This window comes from Cottoperca gobio, chromosome 3 (genome assembly GCF_900634415.1).
Source record: "Cottoperca gobio chromosome 3, fCotGob3.1, whole genome shotgun sequence".
Classification (NCBI taxonomy): Eukaryota; Metazoa; Chordata; class Actinopteri; order Perciformes; family Bovichtidae; genus Cottoperca; species Cottoperca gobio.
The window spans coordinates 27298169-27320964 of NC_041357.1; the positions used below are offsets into that span (position 1 = coordinate 27298169).

A 22796-nucleotide genomic window follows, 5' to 3' on the forward strand; every position below is an offset into this window, starting at 1 on the left:
AAATATCCCACACACAGTACATGGGCAGCCTGTGTTATGTTTCAAAAACATGGAGTCTTCAGCTTCAGAATCCATAAACCTTCATGTTGCCCAAACTATGTCTCATTACATTGTATTTAATAATAAATAATAAATAAATAATAGAGAAAGTTATTTTCAAAAGAGCCGGGATAATTCAGTGTACAATGACACGTGTGGCATCGCTGGAAACTCACAATTCCGAGCTTTCAAACGCACTTGAAGGCCCCTCAACGTCCCCGTAGCGAACACTATGAGAGGCTGGACGCTTGTTGCCGTATTGTTGCTGCCTCTTGAGTACCGCACCATTGGTCAAACTCACAAGGCGTCCCCAAGCTTATAGAAATGATAAATTGTACCAAAGTGCGCAACTAAAGACTAGAGCAATTAATACACATGGGACTTCCAGGTACTTGTCGGTTACAGCTTCTGAAAAGTGACATAATCACTTCATGAAAACTGCTCCTCCTCCTTCAATATGTTGAGATTAAAGACAAGCAAATGCATAAGAGTGGCTGTTACATCATGGCATGCTAAATTAAAAGTCGGTGTCAGAAAAAAAAAGACCCTCTGCCTTCTTCCTTCCTAATCCCTGAGCCTCTTATACCCATTATTTCTCTCTCTCTCTCTCTCTCTCTCTCTCTCTCTCTCTCTCTCTCTCTCTCTCTCTCTCTCTCTCTCTCTCTCTCTCTCTCTCTCTCTCTCTCTCTCTCTCTCTCTCTCTCTCCTCTCTCTCTCTCTCTCTCTCTCTCTCTCTCTACCTCACAGTTACTTGCTGCTCCTTTCTCCTTCTTTATTCCACCACTTCTTTCACTCATCTCCTTTTTTCAGAAAATAGGTACCACACACACACACACACACACACACACACACACACACACACACACACAACCTGGCATAGTGTCCCAGAGAGAGAGAGAGAGAGCAGCAGTCGCCTCACAAGAGCAGACCTCATAAAATTCCCTGTCACTTTGACTAATTTGTTAGTCTTGTCTCACTGTGTCGAATCGTCACCCCCTCCTCCCTCTGATACACCGCTACCCCAACTCCCCCTGTCCTTCTTCCCACCCCCCCTTATATTCACGAGAAGAGGATGGAGGGAGATAGGGAGGAAAAAAGGGGGCAATAAATGTAATATAGTGCACTGGCCATTGGTTGCAGTGATCTACACAGCAATCCATCTACAGTCAGAGGAAGAACGGAGACTTTATGGAGCAGAGGATAACATGATGGCTCGATTCCTCATCCACTTTCTGTCTCTGTCTGCCGACGTCCCACCTCGAGAGGAGGCCTGCTGGGCACTAGTAGAGTAAAAATAAAAATAGAAAGGCCAAGACTAGATTGGGTCGGACTGGGCCAAGCAGGGAGGGGCGGTGCAGATTGGTTCAGATGCTCAGCTGGGCCTCTCAGAGGACCAAAGAGCCAATACCGGAATCATAGAGATAAATTAAAAGCCAAAATCCGTCTCCAGGGGAAATCAATTGCCAGGTAATTATGGAGAACGGGACAGAGATTACTGAGACAAAACACAAACACAGAGATGTTCCCTGATGACGCTGCAGCATCGCACCGGGGATAACTGTGTTAGCTGGTTACGAGCAACGTCTTTATGGTCCCATTCCCAGACCGACCCCCAGTACCTCGTCTTTAAATAGGAGCTCGGGCTCAGAGCTAAAAATAGGCCACATTTCACCAGCAGCCACCCTCTGTTGAGCTGTCAGCACACTTTCTCCCTCTTCTTCACAGCGAGGCAGACGCAGGCCTCCTTCATGTGTTTTTCGAGGGAGACAGGCAGTGTGTGATCACTCCAGCTTTAACCCATCTCTTCCAACACACACGGCAGGCTCAACCTCTCCTGACTCGCTGGCCTCACAGGGAGGCTGCTGTGAACTCGCACACCAATTTGAGAGAAAGAATCATTCCCGCTGTGCCGACCCTGTTTCTCTTCCACACAGAAATGAGGGGCAGGATGTCCTGACGTGTGAGCGATGGGTGATGGAAGGAGTAATTTGGGTTGGTACAATACAGGCTGTGCAAGATCTGGGAGCTTGTTTGTCAGTGAGATAGTCTTGCAGAGATTGTTAAATTTCAAAATGCTGTTGCTGTTGTTTTTCTATCACCTGAATATATCCATAATGTATGACATATTTAATTTAGGGAATGTGGCTCTCTTTGCTATTTTCCTTTCATTTGGGCTGTTGCAATACAGGCTCACCATGACACTTCAAAATGAGTATTGACAAAAAAAATGCCAATTCCGCTCAATGAAACAGAAGAATCCTCTTAATTCCCCAAAGCTCTAAAGGCACTGATAATAATGACAGAGGTCAGGGCACTTATATTGGCTTTGCACTAGTCAAAGGTCAGGGTCTTAATATCCTTATATCTGCTTTTGGAATGAGGCGTCTCGATCTCAGCCATCGCCACCGGCTCTTTAAGAAAAGACAGTCTGCATTAAAAATCTTTAATTGAGCTTAAAAGGCTGTAAATGGCATCAACAGCTCCAATGAACTCACTGACGGTGAAACTGCAGAATAATAATGAGGCATCAAACAATGGATGGCTTATCAAGACTATGGTACGTGATGACTTGAAGAGATGGTTAAATTGTAAGGAAGGTACAAAATACAATAAAAGTGAAATAAATGTGTCCAGTTAGCTTAGCTTTCATCAGAAACCTTTCTCACTTCATCACAATACTGCTTCCATGGCACGAGTTCTAACCAATCACAGGGTCACAGTGGGGCAATAGCAGCGCGTAGCACTGCCTCTATTTCAACAGGTCTTGCACATTTACACTATGTTTCAATGCATTTCAAATGGCAGTACAGCTTGATCTGCTGTGCTGAACAACATGACGTGGGAGAGCACACACAGCGGGGGTAACTGTTTCAGTTCAATGTGAAAGTGGCGAGTCAGGAAACAACAACATTTCAACAATTCTCCAGGGGAAGTCATGTAAATAGGATTATTTTGGGGGAATTGTGAGTTTATGGAGGGCTCGAACTGAGTAATGCAGCCTAAACTAGACAAGTGTAACTTTATACATTTTCTTCAGTAGAACAAACTGAAGGCTAACAATGTTTTAATTGTAACAATTGTTGCTGTGCTGCACAGTTCAACTGCACATATTGTTATATCACTTTCACAAGAAAACAATGCAGATGGAAAAAATTGGTTAAAGTATGAGGACGTGTTGATGTCCTGCCACCGGAAAAGGCACCAATTTCGGAGACGCTCCTGCGAGTCTTATTAGAAGTTAGGAACAAACAACTTAATGTCGTACGGGTTGTACGGTGTGTGCACTCACTGCCTTCTTCTGAGTGACTTGACATTTATTGTACAAGCAGCACTTTTTTGTGTGTTTAGCTCAGTGCTCACCAAAGTTTCTACCCAGAAGACGTCACAATGATCTGTGTCTCCATTAGTTAGCTCCGTCTGACTCACAAGATATTACAATATATATAGTTGATAGCTAAAAGTTGATTAGCATGTCCCTAAAATTGAGAAGTATTAACTGTTCCGTGCAAAATACTTTGCAAATATGTTTGTAATTTATTCTGTTTAATGGAACTTTGGAGCACGAAAGAAGTTAATGTTCACACTGGATATCACTCGTCTAAAAAGAAAAGAGAAAAGGTTACAGCCAAAGAGACGCAACAGTAGACGAAGCTCACACTATTGTTATGTTTCTGAGAGAACATTTTTCTTTGTGGTAAAGCATTTCTTCCTGTTTGCTTTGTGAGCAGTGGTATTCACAAAAACATGCTCAATCACGGTCAAAGGTTGACTGCACGGTTATCAATCTAGCCAAAGATAGATGGACTGAAAAGCAATGCACACAAAACACACATGCACTCTGAAACTTACACACAGACCTTTACTGGAAAATGTAAGCAAGTTCCTCTCTTCCACTCTGTTGGCTTTCCATCCCTCTGATGACTTTTATTCATCATAACAGAATGAAAAGTATAGATTTGCCTCTGGAGATTAGAGCAAAGACAAAAAATGAATGTATAGACATAAAGGAAATAGAGCATGAAGAAGGGGGAAATATGGAGAGAGAAAAAAGTGAGTGAAAGAGAGAGAAGGACAGAAATATGGAGAGATGAGGAGAAAGAGAGATGGTCTCTCTAAGTGCAGCAGCACACAGGCACAGAGCTGTGAGTTCCCAGGCAAGACAGCATGAGCTGCCTATTTGTCAGCATTGATCAACCCATTAAGGGGCTGTGGTGGGAAGCATATTGGTTTTGGAGGCCAAAGGGGCAGAGAGAGACAAAGATAAAGCAAGACGGGGGGGTGTTGAACTCCTTTCAGCCTCGGCAGCCACAAGTCTATAGGATGAAAAACCCTGTAGCTCTCCGCTCCGATGTATGCAGTTCATTTTGCGGCGCCCAACGGGAAGGTAGTAGATGTCATTTGTCTTACAGCATCTCTGGAGGCGCCACTCTATGTGTTATCTTAGCTTTCCGCCGCTGCAATGCTAATACGGAACTAGCTAGCTTCTCAGACGGACCGAATGTCACTTGTCCTCTTCCTTAATGTGTGTGTATGTAAGTGTATAGGCAAAGGGTGGGTGGTGTTGTGGGGGTGGGTGTGGGTCCTGGCCCTAGGGGAAAGCAGGCTGCCTCTTCGCCCAGCCTCTGATGAATTCATATAATTAACTCTGCCTTGATCTGTTGGCTAATCCTGCACTCAGTAATAAGGGATTAAAATGTCACCTAAGCCACCTGCTGTTATTGAGCCCCTAGACTTTTTGTGCCTCTGTGTGTGTGTGTGTATGTGTGTGTGTGTGTGTGTGTGTGTGTGTGTGTGTGTGTATGTGTGTGTCTGTGTGACAGTGAGAGAGAGAGAGTGGAAGAGAGAGATGGGATGAAAGTAAAGTGAACTTCAATATTTCTGTGCAATAAGCGCATGTGTGCTAGAAACATTTCCTCTGTTTGCAAAAGAAAGTGTGTGAAGAGAACACTATAAAGTAGCTCAAAGAAGCACACCTCTTAACTCCAGCCATTTGCATGTGAGCACTACTCACATCTCAAATAGTTTGGCATCAAGTTGAACTCCGTCATTTGGCAGGAAGCTGGAGCAGACGTTGCAACAGACTTGCTCTGAAAACTCATTGTCACAGTCACTAAAAAAGGACATGAAAGTGGGACATGCTGTAAGGTGGGAGTTGAGAAATCTTTTTTTCCTCCCCTCTCACTATGACCTCCTTGGACCAAGTGAAAGAAAAAAAGAAGAAAGAAAGGAGTGCCAATTGCTTGGCTAACAGCCCACAGCCCGACGGCCAGCTTGCCTCGCCTGCCTGCCGGCCACCTCCGCTCGGTTGCCTAGCAACCCCAAGTGTACTTTTGGGTTGTCTAATGACTCTTGTTGCTGCAGTGGCTCAGGGGCTCCTAATGAAGCCTCCTGACCAATCGCTGCCGTTTAAGACCTGGAAGCTGACTGATCACTGGACAGGGATCTTGGGACTTCAGGCTACTCTAAACCTCTTATGTGAGACACATTCTGCCCCCAACCTGTCAAGACACACTCTCACACACTATGTACGCAGAACAAACCTTAACTAACTGCTCACAATGACCTTAATTCTCTCCACCGCATACTCACATACATCAATGCTTCACCCGACCTGAACTTTACCTCGGACTCACATGTAAACATATTCAAGGCCCTGGATCCAAACTGTAAACACAAACCAACAGGACTCTATATCTACTCTATTCTCTCAGTGAGTCAGCCCTCTGGACTCCTTCCCCCTTGAGAACATAAGGGAATTCAGTGACAGTACAGTTACAGTATCGCTTTTGCTTGTTAGTGCCAATAAAGTCAAACAATATCAACGTGTTGTGTGTGTGTGTGTGTGTGTGTGTGTGTGTGTGTGTGTGTGTGTGTGTGTGTGTGTGTGTGTGTGTGTGTGTGTGTTGTGCGTGCCGGTCCATCTGTATGGGTGTGACCGTCTGTGAGTGAGTCTGTGTTTGTGTGTGAGTGCAGCTTCGTTCGGTTGTCTTTGTAATGTGTCTGTCATCTCGCTCAGCTTTGTTCCAGTGTCACAGCATTTTGCTGGGTGAGTACATTACGTCCCCAGGGTGTCACCATGTATATGCATGTCTATATACATCTAAAGTCTTAGGTCTATATTTGGCCGTGGTCAACTGCTGTCAAGTGCTGCGTTGCATGAGGGCCCAACAGCCACTGTGCTGCCCGAGCTGACAGATCTGAGGGGGCTATTAACTGGCATGCACACGTTGGACCTGTCCGCATGGCCTAGTTAGAAAAGTGGGCCCACTGCTGACTGAAGACACAGAAACACCATGCCAAAAATAAAACACAATGCCAAATATGAAATGTGTGGGTAGCCTCAATAAGCAAGGGTCTTGGAGGGTGGCTCTTAACACCTACCCTTTCACAGAGGAAAGAGGGGATATTATTCCTGTTTTCTCTTTTCATATTCAAACTCCAGGGAGTGAGAAAAAAATTAAACCACAGACAAGGGAGCAAAGAGAGCCAGGGGAGTATTTATTCACGCCATGCAGTTTTTAAAAGGGCTTTTTTATGTTAGCTTGGCGACGTTTCGCTTTCACCTCACTATAAAATGGTTCTTCAAAGGTTGTTTATCGATTCCCTACTGTTAACCTTTCACAAGCTGTTTCACAGCTACGCTGTTCGGTGGCTCTCAATAGCTTCCAGGAGTAGCAGGCAGGGGCAGGGTGCGGTTGGCTGTCCAGACCACTGGCACATTGGCCGTGAGTCGCAACAGGGCTTCTGGGTAGAGAGGAACAAGAGGAGGAAGGCTTGGAGGCAGAGAAAGAGGGATTGCTGAGGGTCAGGGATGAGCAGGATATAGCTGGTGACTGGGAGTCTGGAGCCAGGAAGAGCAAGGGCCAGCCTGAAAGGACCTCTCCCTATAGGGCTGGGAGTGGCTGATGTAATGGTATTAATCTCCAAGTGCCATCTGACACCCAGTGTGGCTCCGTCATTGAAAAGTGCTAATTCTGCTGAACTGTGAGGGGAATTCAGGCATCTCTAGAGGCAGTGCCCTGGATTAATTAAACACGTTGGCATGAAGCACTGCACAGATTTATCTCTTTTACGGCATCGTCACCGTTTAATTTTTGCGTTCAGCTCACAGAGCAGCACAACCTCAGTACATTAACGGCAGGAACACTGCCACATTTCACTTGTTTTCTTTCCACTTCACACGTTCTAGCCGTCGCTCCTATCGTTTCGTGCTAACCTGGGATTTCCCTTCTCTCTCTCTGTCTCTCTCTTTCTCCAGATGAACCGGCCCATCCAGGTGAAGCCAGCCGACAGCGAAGGACGTGGAGGTAATTAACCTTCTCCGTCTCCGTTGCTCACCCCCCTTAAAACACACACACACACACACACACACACGCAAACACACAAATACACTGGAACAGCGCACACAAAATCCTTAATATTCTGCTCTCACTTGAGACACACTGGGAGTTCGTAGAGTAGCCCGTAATATAGGTCACTTGCTTCTATTGACTTCCCATCTGTGCCAGCAGAGGGGAAGTCTCAGGTTCACAGTCACTGGGAGCGGTTCAAAGACGAGACAGAGAGACACGAAGAGAAAGAGAGAGAAATAAAAGAGAGAGGAATGGGGAGTGGATGATCTCTATCCCATGAAGACCATAGAGATGGCATTGGAATACACCCCAAACATACACAAAGAAGCACAAACAGACACATCCCAGCGCTCCTACTTGGAGAAACACTATCCAGTTGCCTGAATGTATTAATTTATTAGCCATCGAATGAAGGGAAGACGCAGCATAAGTCTCTCAAAAAGAGACGTATCATTGTTCAAGGGGTTTGGAACATCTTTGTGGTAAAGAGCACAACTTATTGTTTGTTATATACAGTCCCACATTCACTTCTTTAAACTCAACACACAGTACAGTATCCACTATAAATATGCCTACGGTACTCCCATCTACCCGTTTGCCTCATTAATAGTACTGTCACATGATTACACTAGATCATATACCGATAGTACAGTGTTATTGTTGAACCATCTAAAGCCGAGGTTTTCAAAGTGTGAGGCGGGCCTCCCTACGGGTGGCTCCAAACTGTCTCATGGGAGCCTCTGTGAAAGGAAATGAAAAAAATATTACACTGGTTATCAAAAGATCACATAGAATGGCCTAGATGTGTGTGATTTGGTGAAAGAGATAGTTTATAAATACAATAGTTTGGGGGAATCTTCCATTTCTTCCCACTCAGAAAGTCAGAAACTAATAAATGCCTAAGGACTTATGCATTTGGTGTAGTTTGAAATGATGTCAAAGAGCACATTTTGAAGTGTCTATGGGTTCAAACACCATAATCATGATCCCATAGGCATCCCGGTATTGAGCAAAACTAAGTAAGTAAACTAAGTGAGGGTGAGGGGTGCCGTTTTTCAAGCTTTGTCTGATGGGAGGCCCTTAGTCTCTTTGAAAACCCCTGATCTAAATTCAGATTCAGTGTCATTCAACGAGTGATGTGAGAATTCCAGTTGAACTCAATTGGCAAACTGTATATGCAGGTTAAATTAGATCAATTGTTTTTAAAAGAATGATCTTCTTTGAAAAGTAAACCTGCACAAGCAAGCATCATAACAATTACATGTCCATTTGTGCTTTGACATTGCACAGCCTCCTCCCTCCATCTTGAGTCTGACTGACCTGGTGATTGACTAGATCATTCTGAAGCCATTTGTGACTAACATCACTGAGGTTAATGCAGATTAAGCCTGTTAAAGATTTACATGGGTGGAATTGGATCTAATTGGACTGGTCTGTGTCTGCCTTGTGCTTGCATTTCAGAGTGGTGATTTAGACTGCCTAGGTCAGATTAGACTGAGCCACTTCGCTGATTTATGTGGTCAAGTGTGAATCAGATGGCCCATTTCTATTGCCACACACACACACCCCCGAGTAGATCTTATTTTTGTCATGGCGGTACTTTAATTAATGGCCATCTAAAAACAGGCAACGTCTGACCGACAAGGCCTGGGCGAGAGCCAATCGGCATTCTCACCAAGATAAATTGGATCTCTGGACTTAAGAGGGGAGGATGGATGGGTCCCAATATCAATTACTAGCCTTTTTTCAGCAGGAAGAGAAGGGAGATGAACAGGCAGTGTGAATGAAATACAGAGAGCTCTTAGGCTGGCAGAGCCACTGCTAGTCTGTCAGATGAACTTTCTATATGGGAAGACAGGATAGGACACAGCACAGAATGAAATAAGACCAAGGAGACAGGTCCCAACAGAGATATTGAGCGTTAATGGCAACAGGAAGTCAGCACAGGGCAGGGAAGTAAACCACAGTCGTGGCTTACAATGAAATGAGATTTACTATGAAGGCCTGTGGTTAAAGGAAAATAGACAGCCCAGCTTGGACTGACTAAAGGAGAGACAGTAGCAAAAGATTCATCTGCTGAAGGCTGTGGAGCATTCAGGTACACCAATCCCAGTGGGTCCTTTAGATTGTCAAACCCAGGGCTGCACCGGGACATTTGTACCTCTAGAATAGAGTCACATTTATCACCACCAAGACATCAGCAATTATCTGTCATGGGAACTTGTGTAGGGGTCTCGATTACGTGCCTGTGCAGGCATTAGGCCCCATTACTCCATTTGAAGAGTCCAGTAGCCCCTCTTTTGTTCACGGTCTCCCTGAGAGACATCCTCTCTCTGGGGATATGGGAGTGTCAGGAGGAGAAATAAAACCAGAGCTCAGAAAATGACTAGGGGTGGCCCGGCGCCGCACAATCCTGCCACTCGGCTGCCATTGTGGATCACAGAGCTGATTCTCTGGCTGTCTATTACAATGACTCATGTCTTATTTTATTTCTTCTGTGGATTATCAAGAAAGAATGGAGCATGGGAGGCGAGCTTCACAGCCTTTAAATCTATTTCTGTTCCTCGTGTCAGCCGACCTCTTCCCCACTAAGTCCACATTTATCTGATGCTCTTAACAGCATGTTTTCTTCCCAGTTCTATCAAACCATGATTTTAACTCAGAGATACTGACACGCAATCGAGGCATGGGTCTTCTGCTCGTTCTGTGGTCAGTGCAGGAACAGACACGCAACTATGTCGCAATTTGGAACCCAAGCAATTTGCTTCAATCCAAAAGGGGCATAAATGAGCAGAAGTATCTCCTGCTCTATCTCTCTATTGCTTCCTTTCGTTCTCTTCCTCTCTCGCCCTCTCGCCTTCTCATTGGTACTGCGGTGCAAAGGGAGAGATGAAGCGAGTGATAGTAAGAGAGGTGGGGATTCAGGACAAGGCCCATGGAGGAATGCGAGAGAGTGAGAGATGGAAGACAAAAAGAGCGAAAGGGGAAGAGACGACAGGATGAGAAAGTTAACGGAGGGTGATGGAGGCAGCTGAGTGAATCTCAGCAGTAAATCATCTCAGAGCCGCCCCATCCCTATCTCCTCCACGCCTCGCCAGGAATCTTTTTCCCCCTGACCTTGTCTGCCGCTGTGTCTGTGAAGAAACGATGGTGCCAGATTATCTATGATTGGAGATGGCCATTATCTAAACACAATCTTGGAGCCAGGTCCCACTCCTCTAGCCACTGCTGTGCGACTGGAGACCACGCTGATGAGAAGAGAGATGATGGGTCAGCCAGCAACACCCTCTCCTTTTATTAACTCTGATAAGATGGTTTCAACACTCTCCTGAAATGCCCAGCAACCTCCATCAACATCGACTTTTTCGCAAAGTGCCACTCTCAGAGCATTTGTCTACACACAGTCTCTATCTTTACCCTACTTGTTTATTAGCTGCCCATACTTTAGTTTTATTGGATACTTATACAGTGCCAGGAGCATTGCTATCCCTGCATGTGACACTCAGCAGCCCTGTGTGAGCCTTTTTAATATCTTATCCTTGCCTTTTGTCTGTCTGGCTGAGGGGAGCCTTTGTGAATGGGTCGTGTTTGTCCTTGCCAACCTGCTGCTCTTCAGAAGGTTGACCCCAGTCGGGGCAGTGAAGAGATTGACAGGACCTTAAGATGTAGCGCAGTGTGCTGTCATGCCCCACCCCAGCAGGTAGGGAAGAGTGAGGGCTGCTGGATTGCTCAGTCTATCTAGCAGGCCACATGGGAGGGGCTGTCTGGAGGCACCTCACGCCCACAGAAGAGCACGCTCCACTTTACATGCAAATGAAGCCCAAAAGATCCCTCTGTGCCTCTGGACACGATCGTGCAAAACTCTAAAAAGTCAAGAAGAACCCTGGCAGTGGTTGATAGTATGTGTGTGCTGAGCAATACACACTAGTATGGGGACACATGGGGACAGGCAATATCAACCAGAGATTTCCAACAGAGACCATTTCAGGGTATTCATTCAGGGTTTTATGGCATTAATTTAAAATACTTTTCTTGTTTGAAGAGTGCCTTGATTGGATCAGGTTATTGGGGATGATGTTTCAAATGTAGAAAGAGGAGTACTTGGCCAGACGTCGCAACACGCACGTTTACACAAGTTCTTTCGATTGTTCTGTGCTGGTTTTTGATCTGCATGAATACCAGAAGGTTTAAAGCTCCCCTCCCACTCCCCTGGGTAAATGGATATGACAGCTCTAGTGGTATAAGTAATGCATTTACAAACACAAAGCCTGTATCCTCTCATCGTGCCTGATACACTGACAATTTGAATGTTTGCTCTCCTCTGATTATTCCATTTACCACCTCACTATACCGGATAATCCACTTGCATACATCAGATTGGGACCAGCAGCAGAAAGGTTTAGTGTGTGGTTGCACATCATTTTCACTGGGATGGGGTCTAATTACTTCTGTTTGCTGGGAAGGAACTAAACATGACTGAGAAGTAGAATTGGGCTCATAAGTAGTTAAAGATGTTGCGAGGAGGCAAAAGGAATTCTTAGTTGAGAAATGCATGAAGGTCATTTTGCAATTACCACTTAATAGAATTTAACTGTTTTGAACACGATTGAACATTGAATTCTTACATCATAGTGATTTGGAATACAACGCTGTACTGTAGCTGTTCTGCGACAGGAGAACAACGATATAAACAGTCTCACCCTGGAACATGGTTGAGTGGGTGCATAACTAGGATATTATTTAAAAGCTGTACTTAAATCTCCATCCAGCATTATTATAATTATTATTATTATTTTGCATACAGCGGATTTATGCCATAAAAAGATGATACGTTATGATAAAATATGTGATCTGGCAAGTTTCATGATAAAACGCATGTTGCCCTTTAAATATAAAAATGTATTGATCCCTATAGCAGGACATTTAATTTGTGGATGAGCAGCAATGCCTTCTGTGTACTTTTATTGTACTTGATAAAGTACTATTTACTCCACTTAATTGTTTTCCATTAATTTATTTTACTAACCTTTTTTTTCTTTATTAATAACCAACCTACAAAATATTTAATTTAATTAATGATTAAATATTGTTGACCGCCAGTGATTTCTTGTCCAACAAATAATTAATCAATTGATTTATTTTTTCTGGCCCTATTTATTTTACAAGAAAGATAATGATAAACCATTAATGTAGCAACACAAGTGGCATGCAGGTAAAGATAAATGAGGCTTGTAGGAGGTGAATTATCCCCTGAAGTTATTTGGGGAAGGGAAATTAAGTGTTAAGGATGTGAAGGTCTCATGGCCAGAGCCTCATAGTCTCTCTTAACTCCAGATTTAAAGAGTTAAAACAATGTTAGATAACGAAAGAGTCTCTTTGACGACATCACATGTCTTCTAAAAGTGGCTATTCTAGGATTTGTTGTTCTCTTAATGATGTGCAAATGTAAAATGCTCATTATCTAAAAAAGCAAATGGCACCTTTTGATTCACAACAGACTGCTGCCTTTACACAACTAGGACATACAGAAGACGATAAAAAATAAAGTCTAACTCAGTATTAAGAATTCGTTCCCAAAAATGTCGAACACCCGGTCTGCACGCCTACACGTGCGTGCGTGTCTGGTGGCGGACCTCCCAGGCAGCAGCGCACCAGCATCAGGCTTTCTAATGAGACCATAAGAAGCACAACTTCTCTGTTGTGCTGCCTGGAACATTACTCTGCATTTGAAATGCACCCAGCGGCCTAGCAGGCATCTTTTATCGTTGGATGCAGCTGTCCATGCTTTCTGAACACTTACTACAAGCAAGCTTCTCTGACTGCAGCCAGTGGGCAATAAGTGATAGAATCATGAAGAAGAAAAAGAAAAAAAAAAGAAATATTTACCAGGACAGGAGAGTAATTCTTGAAAGAGAATATTCCCATTATTGCCAAACAAAAGCAGAAACTTTTGAAAAGAAAACAGTAAATAACTGAATCTCTGCCTGGAGAGAGAAAGAGTAGGGTGAGGCATGGCAACAAAGGGTAAAGAGAAAGCTTCAGAGAGGGCAATAGAAAGACAAAAGGAGATGAGAAGAAAGGAAAAGCACAATCTATATGCATATACTGCAGCCTACAACACAAGTATCACTTTATTCCAGGGAGAGAAGCATCAATCTTGACAGCATATGGCGTCTGTGCAAAATCCATTAATTTTTAATATACCGGGCGCTGAAATGAAAAGGTTTCCTGAGACAAGCAATTGTCAGATGTCAGTAGTGTTTTGATAACTTTTTTGATCTCCTTTTTTTTTATGTGCATTCATAAAACGGAGCTGTCCACATGCCACCTCAGTTTGGACATGGCTGGAGACTGACATGGAACCATTTTCCACACAATTGCTCCCACCTTTAGTCAGGAGATGAGGAAACCAAAAAAAGACATGTGTAGATTACTTTATTTGAGAAAGGGAAGTGAGTGTGCACTGGCAAAGGCCTGCAAATAATGTGTGATGTCTTTACACACACGCATAAAGACATTAATGTACTCTACACATACTGTATAGTGCGCACTATACAGTATGTGTAGAGTACATTAATACACACACAAACCCATTTAATGTTTCCTTCTATCTGCTAACTATCATAACTTCCACACACACATTTTATTATTTTAAAGTAGTGGCAAGGTTTGAAAGTGCAGATTACAAAGGTCTCTTCAGAGGAGAGCAGAGAAGTGCTGTAGAGCTCAAATGTTCTCCAGCTGTGTGGCTCAGCTCTGTTCGAGGGATAAGATGAGCCCCGCTAAATGAGAGATAAGTACCAAGAGGTCAACCAGTCAGCTCAATGAGTTCTGTCATACTTCTGTATCCTTGACAGTTCCATATGAAGGTCCTCACCCCTCTTTATGCAAATACATGACTGCACTTGAGAAAAGTACAGTCATCTATTTCAAGTATTTTTTTCTTCTCCTCTCCCTACTTGAATGGATAACTCTTTGGAGTCATGGAGTCACCGTGCAGAGGGTGCATTACGAGATATTTATTCATAAAATGCCAATTTAAAGCTTGCAAGTGGCCATAGGAGATGAGTGAGGACATGCACATTCCAATAAGAGCTGCTTTGAAGACAGATGCAAAGTGGACTAATTAATAGCAATCTATACTCTGGCCAGGGCATACAGTGGGGCTGACTGAGACACTCTTAGGTCAGGCAATGAAAAGATAGCAGCTCCAAATTCATTTTCTCACCGTTGCTCTCCCAAAGGAAGGCTCCCAAGTACACTCACACTTCCTTTAATGCCTTCACTGGGGTGTAATTTATTTTTGCGTTTGCCAGCACATTTAGAAAGTTCATTACTTCGCTCATGGCTTGTTAATTAGCCTTGTAAAACCGCCATTAGATCTCCTCGGGCCACGACCGAGATGAGACTTTTGTCCCAAAACATTAACACACTGCAGGAGGCCTGTAAAACTGCACTCTGTCCATTTAAGTTGCAACGGTGACACCTCGGTGAAAATCTGAAAGATGGAGGGACAATCAAGGCAAAGTGTGTGCTCTGGACGGGCTGTTGCCTCATTTCATGTTTCACCTTTGCTGCCATGGATAGGGGTCAGGCTCATTTATCTCCAACACCTGTTCAAGGCTGACTTTACAGCTACGCAGGTCCTCTGCTGATGCCCGATATCCTGCTAGATGTCTGTCCTCCTGTCCGGTCTTGGCTAAATCTCAGTCGACAGTATAAGTGGCTGTCTCTTTGGCGATCTTCTCAGGGTTCTTGCTGACTTCCAACCCTGGAGCTCCAAAGGAGGAGAGACAGTAATGAGCGGTAGAACCAGGCTCAGCTGGCGAGTTTGAGAATTTCTGTTGCGCGAGGCGTGACCACAGGAACATGGACTGACACCACAGCTACAACACCAGCAGTAGAGACCAGGCAGCATGGCCTTATTGATTATGCAGGTGCTCATTTGTGTGGCCAAGCGGGGAGCAGGCACGTGTCTCATTTGAACTTTACAGGAATGGAACAGGATCCGATTTCCCCGCTGCAGAAAGGAAGCTCTGGTGCTTTATTTTTAGAACAGCTGCGTCTAATGGGGCCTGGCAGGTACAGGAGGCGTCACATCTGTCGAGGCCCAGGTGATGCTCTCGCCCGCCGCTCCTCGCCCGCTCCCTACCAGTCAAATGACTCGCACTGAAGATCAACAGTGTCATTTCCAATAAAGTCTTCTTCCTCTTCCTGCCACTTTCCATCAGTTCTGGCGATGGGTTCTTGCTAGTAGCCATTTCATTCCACAACACAGCAGAATAGGGGATGCATAATGGAATAGATGTAAAGAAGATGAATGCACTGTCTAATGCCAGGGCACCGGGAAGATTAATTAAAAGTATTCAGCTATCTGGCTGGCCAAAATCTAGTCGTATGGAGCCCACAGGTCTGAGTCAGAGTGCCCCCCTCTGGAGCTCAAGAAGCACCTCTGACATGCATTGGCGGTGAAGATATTGGTGTAGGTGGAGCTGCCCTTCAAACTTAATGAGGAGCAACACTGCAGATTCCGCTCCAATTGAGTATTGGAAATTGGAAGAAGTCAGTACTCAACCTCAGCCCAGATGATTCATCATGTAGACTGTACAAAAGGGACCTGCGTTCTCAATTCAATCATTTTCCTTGACCACTTACCGTTGAACTTCTCCTATTGATAGTTTACAAAACATGTCAGTTTGATAGTTGGAATCTAGCCCTGATATTTCCATAATTCATACCTAGCATTGCTTTTAAGTGCACTTGTTGTATAGAGTTGGTCGCCAATAAATGGCCATTAAGAAGAAGATCACTTGTTCTACTGTTGACATACAAAAAGATAACCTACTCATAATATGAGGAAGTAAGCCAGCTGATTAAACCACATATTCAACAGAAATATTAAGAAAAACAACTCCCTGTAATGCTTTGCCTTTCATTCTATTCAAGGCATGAGAACTAGACCTTGTAGCTTTCATGGTTATTATGTTCTGCAAACAGCCATCTCAATAACTTGGCTGTGGAAACAATAGTTTGTGGTGATGGATAAAACATCTCATCTACCCTTTAACTTGTATTCAGTCGTATAGAATTATGCAGTGTGTGCACAACATAGCAGGAAGACTAATGATTTCTCTGAAGTGAGATGCGAGCTTAATTTAAGTTTCTATTTGTTGGAGTTGGACAAATTTAGCGAACCTTTGGCTAACGATGATCTACGAAGAGTTCTACACTGAAGAGCTTCATGTGTTATTTCTTGGCGGGCCAACACTGGGCTATACACACAATCATGTTCATTTTTTAGTTCAACTTGACTAATTTTCCAAAGTATTAGTTTCCAGACTTTAGTTTTCCATGAGCTTTGATACTGAAGAAATGTGAGTTCCTGATATTTGTCTCCAGACAACATATTCTACACACTGTCAGCAGAAAGTGGAGCAGATGAAAAAGTGTAGTCTTGGATGAGACACAGGCATAGTTTTGTTACTTTTCCAGAAGTTTATCATCGCGTAGATTGTGCTGCAGCGTTTACTCTTGCTTATTATAATTCCGACTCCTTTGGTGATGAGAAAATGTAATACCATGTTCTTGTTCCATGTTCTCTTTCAACTCGGTGACTTAAGCATCCAGCCGATCTAACAATTTGTCTACCTGTGCAAAACATTCCCGCTCTTTTTCTACCTTTACCTGAAACCGACAGCGCTCAAAACATCTTGGGTATCAAACGTCACCGCAGCAGACTTGAATAGCTCGCGGGAAACAGGAATATATCATCCTCATACCAGGGTGGGATGGCACACCACACAACAGTAAGATCAACAACAATAACAACAACAACAGCAGAGTACGCTCAACACAGCAGACTGCTCATATAAGGGGAGGTGTGGGGGGTGGTTTGAGTTGCACAAGTTCCTCTCAGCTCAGCAGAATGGTGCCATCAGCTGTAGCATTTGTCTGTTCTCTCCTCTCTTCCACCCTCCCTCCTTCCTCCCCCTCCCTCTCTTCCTATCCAGAAGACAGGAAGCTGTTTGTGGGAATGCTCGGCAAGCAGCAGAGCGAGGACGACGTCCGGCGGCTGTTCGAGACCTTCGGCCAGATCGAGGAGTGCACCGTCCTGCGAGGGCCTGACGGGGCCAGTAAGGGTCAGAGCCCACACACCTCCCACTCTTTTTTTCCCTGTCTGTCCCTCTTGATCTCTCCGTCTGTCTGTACCTGCTCTGTCTCTCTTTCTCTTTCTGATCCTTACATTTTTAGAACCCCGCTTCGCCTGCTGTGCACTCATTGACATCGTCTGCGTTTCACTCTGCTCCCCTTTAGCGATTCTGTTTTTTCACAACCTCTTATGTGTCTCTCTCGCATTTCTTTCATCGCTCATTGTCACCGCGCTCCGACACCTCCTCCCTCCCACTTTCCTTTTCTCACTCCTCTCTGTATTTCCCTTCCCATTTTCGTTCTCACTTTTCCTCTCACCTTTTTTCTTTCCCTCCCAAACTTCTTCTAATGTTTTCTCTTCATGACAGGCAGCTCCTCTCACCCTGGGCTTGTGCTCAACAAATCCATCACACGACACCTCGTCTCTCAGCTCCCCCCTCTCCTCCGTCACCTCCTCCTCCTCCTGTTATCTGTAAAGCGAAGGGGTGTAATCATGTTTGTTTCCCACATTCCCGTCATCCCTCCCCAGAGACACCATTGGACGATCATGTCCTACTGTAAATAAAGCAGCCGGGCTCTGGATTTCGCTGCTGTCACTTTTGCGGCAGATTTGCCTGCATTCAGGAACAGCTTATGCATTCATGTCTGTGGCTTATGTGCTATTTAGTTAGTAGTGCGTGGTCGAATTCAAGATGGCTGTGAAATGTGCGATGATGGTGGGATTGTTCTGAGAGAGAGAGAGAGAGAGGGGCTCCCTGTCTCACAGCCACGTTTGAAGCGATAACGCCTGTGATATTGCTCAGATCCTATACCTTCCTTTCTGTCTGTTGACTGTGATTTATTCTCCTATATGAAGCGTCTGGATGTGTGAAAAGGATATGTGGGAAGGCAAGGGAGAGGAGTTGATAATGCGCATGCCTTCTGAGTGTATCAAAGAGAAAGGCTGGCTATACTGAACCACACGCCTATCTGTGTCTACATCTGTTCCTCTCACTGTTAATCCCGCGTCTATTGCTCTGCGTCCCCCCACCGGCCCACTGTTTCCTCTTTTGCTGTCTCTCCCTCCCCTCTCCGGCTCCCTCTCTTCCTGTCTGCTCAGATGCCTCAAGCTGATTGACAGCACATAGAATGAAATAAGGCCGGTGCTGCTGTGTCAAACAGGAGCTAGTTTTCTCCCTCATTCGCGCTTTCACTCCTTTCCACCCTCCTGCACCTCGCATCCATCTCTTTTTCTTTCTCCTCTCTTCACAAACCATACGTTTCCTGTGTTAGTATTTGTCTCTATTATCACTGGCTTGATCATTACCAATTCTGCAGGTTTTGAAATGGAAAAATGTAGGAAAATGTTAACTATGAATGCTAGCACCAGACAAAAGGTCTCATATATAGGTATCTGGTCCTATCACTCACTGTGCAACAGTCCCACGCAATCATTACGGGATGTTACGGCAAATTATTTTGCCAGCCGCCTCGCTTGGGATGAGGTTCCCGTAATTTGAATGAGACAGACCTTGAAATTGACAGTGCTATCTGTTCCATGATGGAGGCTTTGTCCCCTGTTGATGTAAATTTATGCTACTCAGAAGCTTTTCAGCACCCCTCTTCACCCAATAAAAAGGCCGAGAAGTTTAACATCCATCTCTCTATGGCGCTGCTCCTCAAAGTACTTTCAAAGTGCAACACTTGCTGCCAGAGTTGAATAGAGCCCTGAATTGTCAGGAAAAAATAGAGAGATGGCTTTTAGGTCTATAATTAAGTTGTGTTATAAATGTCACCCATCCAACGGGATGGAATTCATGCATACATATTATTACCCCGGGAATTCAAAAGGCAGTGCAGATCCTCTCAGTTGAAAGCAATACAATCTCTCTTTTTCCTCCCCCCCCCGCCCCTCAACTCATTCTGAGCCATCAAATTCAAAAACTTAAATGTGCACTATAATTTATGAGGCTGTAGTGCTTCCAACTCTTTTGAGATGTTTTGCTCTGTGTCTCTGGAAAAGCAAGGCTAGAGTCTTGATGTTCTGCTGGAGGAATTTGAGGACATTGTATGTTTGACATGACTTTGCCGTCGACGGTGGCGGTGCACGCCAAGCCCTGCAGTTTGGAGTGTCTTTCTGGTTGGGCTGAGCTGCTGGGGTCACTGGGATTCTGGCACAATATCTGATAGTCTTGTTAGGGAACCAACAGCAAGTCATCTTGCCTTAAAAAACAAAAAGGCTTTTGCAAGAACAAACTGCCCCTTATTATTTCAACTACAAAGGTTAAATGTGTTTGTTCCTTCAAAGACAGACTTGCAGTCAAATGGTACACAGTAGGCTGACGCATTTCAGTTGGACAAATGAAGACCTTTCCAGCCTCTACCCGGAGGGGCGTTCAAGTGAAGTAAAAGGGTGCTAGAGTGCTGTGACAGAATCAAAGGCTTCTGTTTGCCTCTGTAGATCTATACAGCTTTGAGGATATTTGACAGTACAGGAAACACATGGCCTTTACTACTTACCACGTTTCTCATTGAATGTGTAGCTAGAATGTGGACTTAAAGCCTCAGGTAAAGCGGGATATTGTCTTCCATTGATTGTGCACATACGGCATGTCCCTCAGTTCAATCTTTTTGATTTTGTCGGGAAATTATTAATTTCTTTGTCTGGGAAACAAAGCCGACTCCTGAGGAAGTGAAAGGGTCACGGCGAGACACAGAACATCCTCTGAGCCTACCTATCAGTGTTTGTAATTTAAATAAATCATTGTGACTCTTTTGGGAATGCAGAGTGGATACATGTATATGAACGTATGTAACCGTTTTTAAATAGGTATCAGCAGTTCTCATGAAACCAGGGATTGAACTCAGGAAAAGCCTGTCTAGTTCTAAGACACTGGTGCTACTCCATTGATGAAAAAAAGGGGGGAGGGGGGGGATTAATCCACACATTTGTTAATTAGGTATCTCTTGACTTAACACATGAGCTACCTGAAGGCAAGGATAAGAATAGGACATAACAGAATACCTTGTGCAGTCTGCGACGGCCATAAAGCTTAGAGAAATAGCTCCTGTTTAATTTAACGGCTTTTAGAAAATTACCACATTACAGTTCCACTGTATTTCACTTCTCTTTATGTTGTCATAGTTTAGTGCCCGTCCTTACCTACACACTGATACACTATTTAATCATATGGTAAGGATATGTAACCTTTCAAAAAAACATATTGCGCATTATTATTCTCCACTTGAATCATTTTTTAACATCATTAATGCAATGAGGCGGCAGAACACTGCTGCCAACACCCATTCCCTTGTCTTCCAGCCAACTTTTTATGTTGACTTTCCTCTTTGTGCATAACTACACAAACATATTTAAGATGATTTGAATGCCCCTTGAGCAAAGCCAACCCCCCTCCCCCTCCCCCCAGCCATCTGAAATGATATGCGAGCAAAGATTCGGTTAGATAGGCAGATTATAATACTATGCCTTTGTCATCATAATCTCTTTTATGAGTGACTGCACACAAATCACAATGTGTAAATATTAAACAGATTAATAATCACAAACAAGTCAGGATAGTAAACGCCTTGGCTCCATGCTCCGAAGTAGAGGGGGTGGAATTAGAAATGGGCGAGGGACAGGATGTTCCACGCAGCTAATGCCTTCACTACAATTAGACTGATTTATTCAGAGTTATGCGCTGAACACACAAATGGCAGAATATATTTACAAACCAGATAACATGAAAACAATGGTAATGAATTGTGTTTTTCCCCCATATTCAAGACCATCTCCCTGACGTTGTGCCCCTCCCTTTTATTTCTCTCGTTTTCTCTATACACAGGCTGCGCCTTTGTCAAGTTCTCCAGCCACGCAGAAGCGCAGGCCGCCATCAACAGCTTGCACGGTGGACAGACTATGCCGGTAAGTAACGATTGAGAAACTATTCTAATAACAGAATTCAGCGTCAAGTGTATTTCAGCGTAGTTGCAAACAAATGTTTTTGCATTTGATGTGGACAGTTATAGAAAGTTTTGCAGGGGATATGATGTCCTTTCGGATGTCTGTTACGCTAGATGTTTTCTCTTTGCTCCCCCTTTTATAAAATGTTTGAAGTAGACTGCGATAAAGTTTACAACAAACATTGGTAGACTTTTTATTCAGTGTTTTGCCGTGCAAAGAGACAGATTCCACATGCATTCTGGAGGGTGTATGCCTCTTATTAAAATTCAATAATGCCTTTGTCTTTTTTATATATTAATATATACACACGCACACACACACACACACACGCACACACACACACACACACACACACATCTATATACTGATGGCTATATGTACAGTTACCACAGTGACTATCTTTTCAAAGCACATCAACAATCCACAGTCTCACATACATTCGTGCTGTGTGTTATCACACACAAAAGATTGCACACAGTCAGCATCCGCCACCTTACAGCGCACAGCTGCATACTCTGTATCTGTCTTTTCACTCAATATCCATTTCCTTCTCCTGCTATTCAGAATACCTTTTCAGCACACAGATAGAGAGTGTTTACAATCGCAGTCTTATAAAGATATGATTACTGTGCACTGCACATGAGTCCTTGAACGTGTCCTCAGGAGACATTGTACTGTGTATATTATATTGATGTTATATAAATGTGGCGTGGAATAAGGGACGTAATAATGAAAGAACTGTGCATATATAGTTTAAGCATGGTCTAGTCAAATAAGGCAAATGTATAAAATAATCATAAAAGAAAGGTTAAACAATTTAAAGAATTGTGTAATGATTTAATGTGCAACGTACACACATTAGATCATAACATGATTCTTTAAAGGCTTTAAAATCTAGCTCTCAATTGATTTTAAGCAGACTGAGAATAAGCCCACAAGACCTCTGGATGCAACTTTGATAATATGCTATAAAATGTCTCTGATACAGTACGAGTGATAAAGCTGAGGAAAATTACCTTCTGAAAATGACAATCAGTGTAAAAGTGCAAAACAGGACTGTTGTGCAAGTGGGACGTGCACGAAAGAAGAACAAACTAAAGCATGGATAACCATTTTCTGATGAGTTATGGATTAAAATGTTTTTCTTTGCATGAAGAAACAGTCCTCTGTCAAAAGTTAATAGTTTGAACAGCTCTCTTAACCTGATCCTGAAAATTTAAATTAGTGTGAAATTAGTGGCTTTATATTGGCAGACAGTATGTCATCTACATGGTGAAGCAATTTCATTGAGGTAGTAGGCCAACAATGATAAA

General features: G+C 43.7%; 1 protein-coding gene across 1 annotated transcript in view; it reads left to right on the forward strand.

Annotated features, from left to right (window-relative positions):
* Nucleotides 1–22796, forward strand: part of celf6 (CUGBP Elav-like family member 6) — a 134994-nt gene that overhangs the window by 79344 nt on the left and 32854 nt on the right. Inside the window, 3 exon segments of the mRNA XM_029455800.1 lie at nt 7298–7346; nt 17405–17530; nt 21365–21444. Of these exon segments, the coding sequence (XP_029311660.1) occupies nt 7298–7346; nt 17405–17530; nt 21365–21444 (255 nt within the window).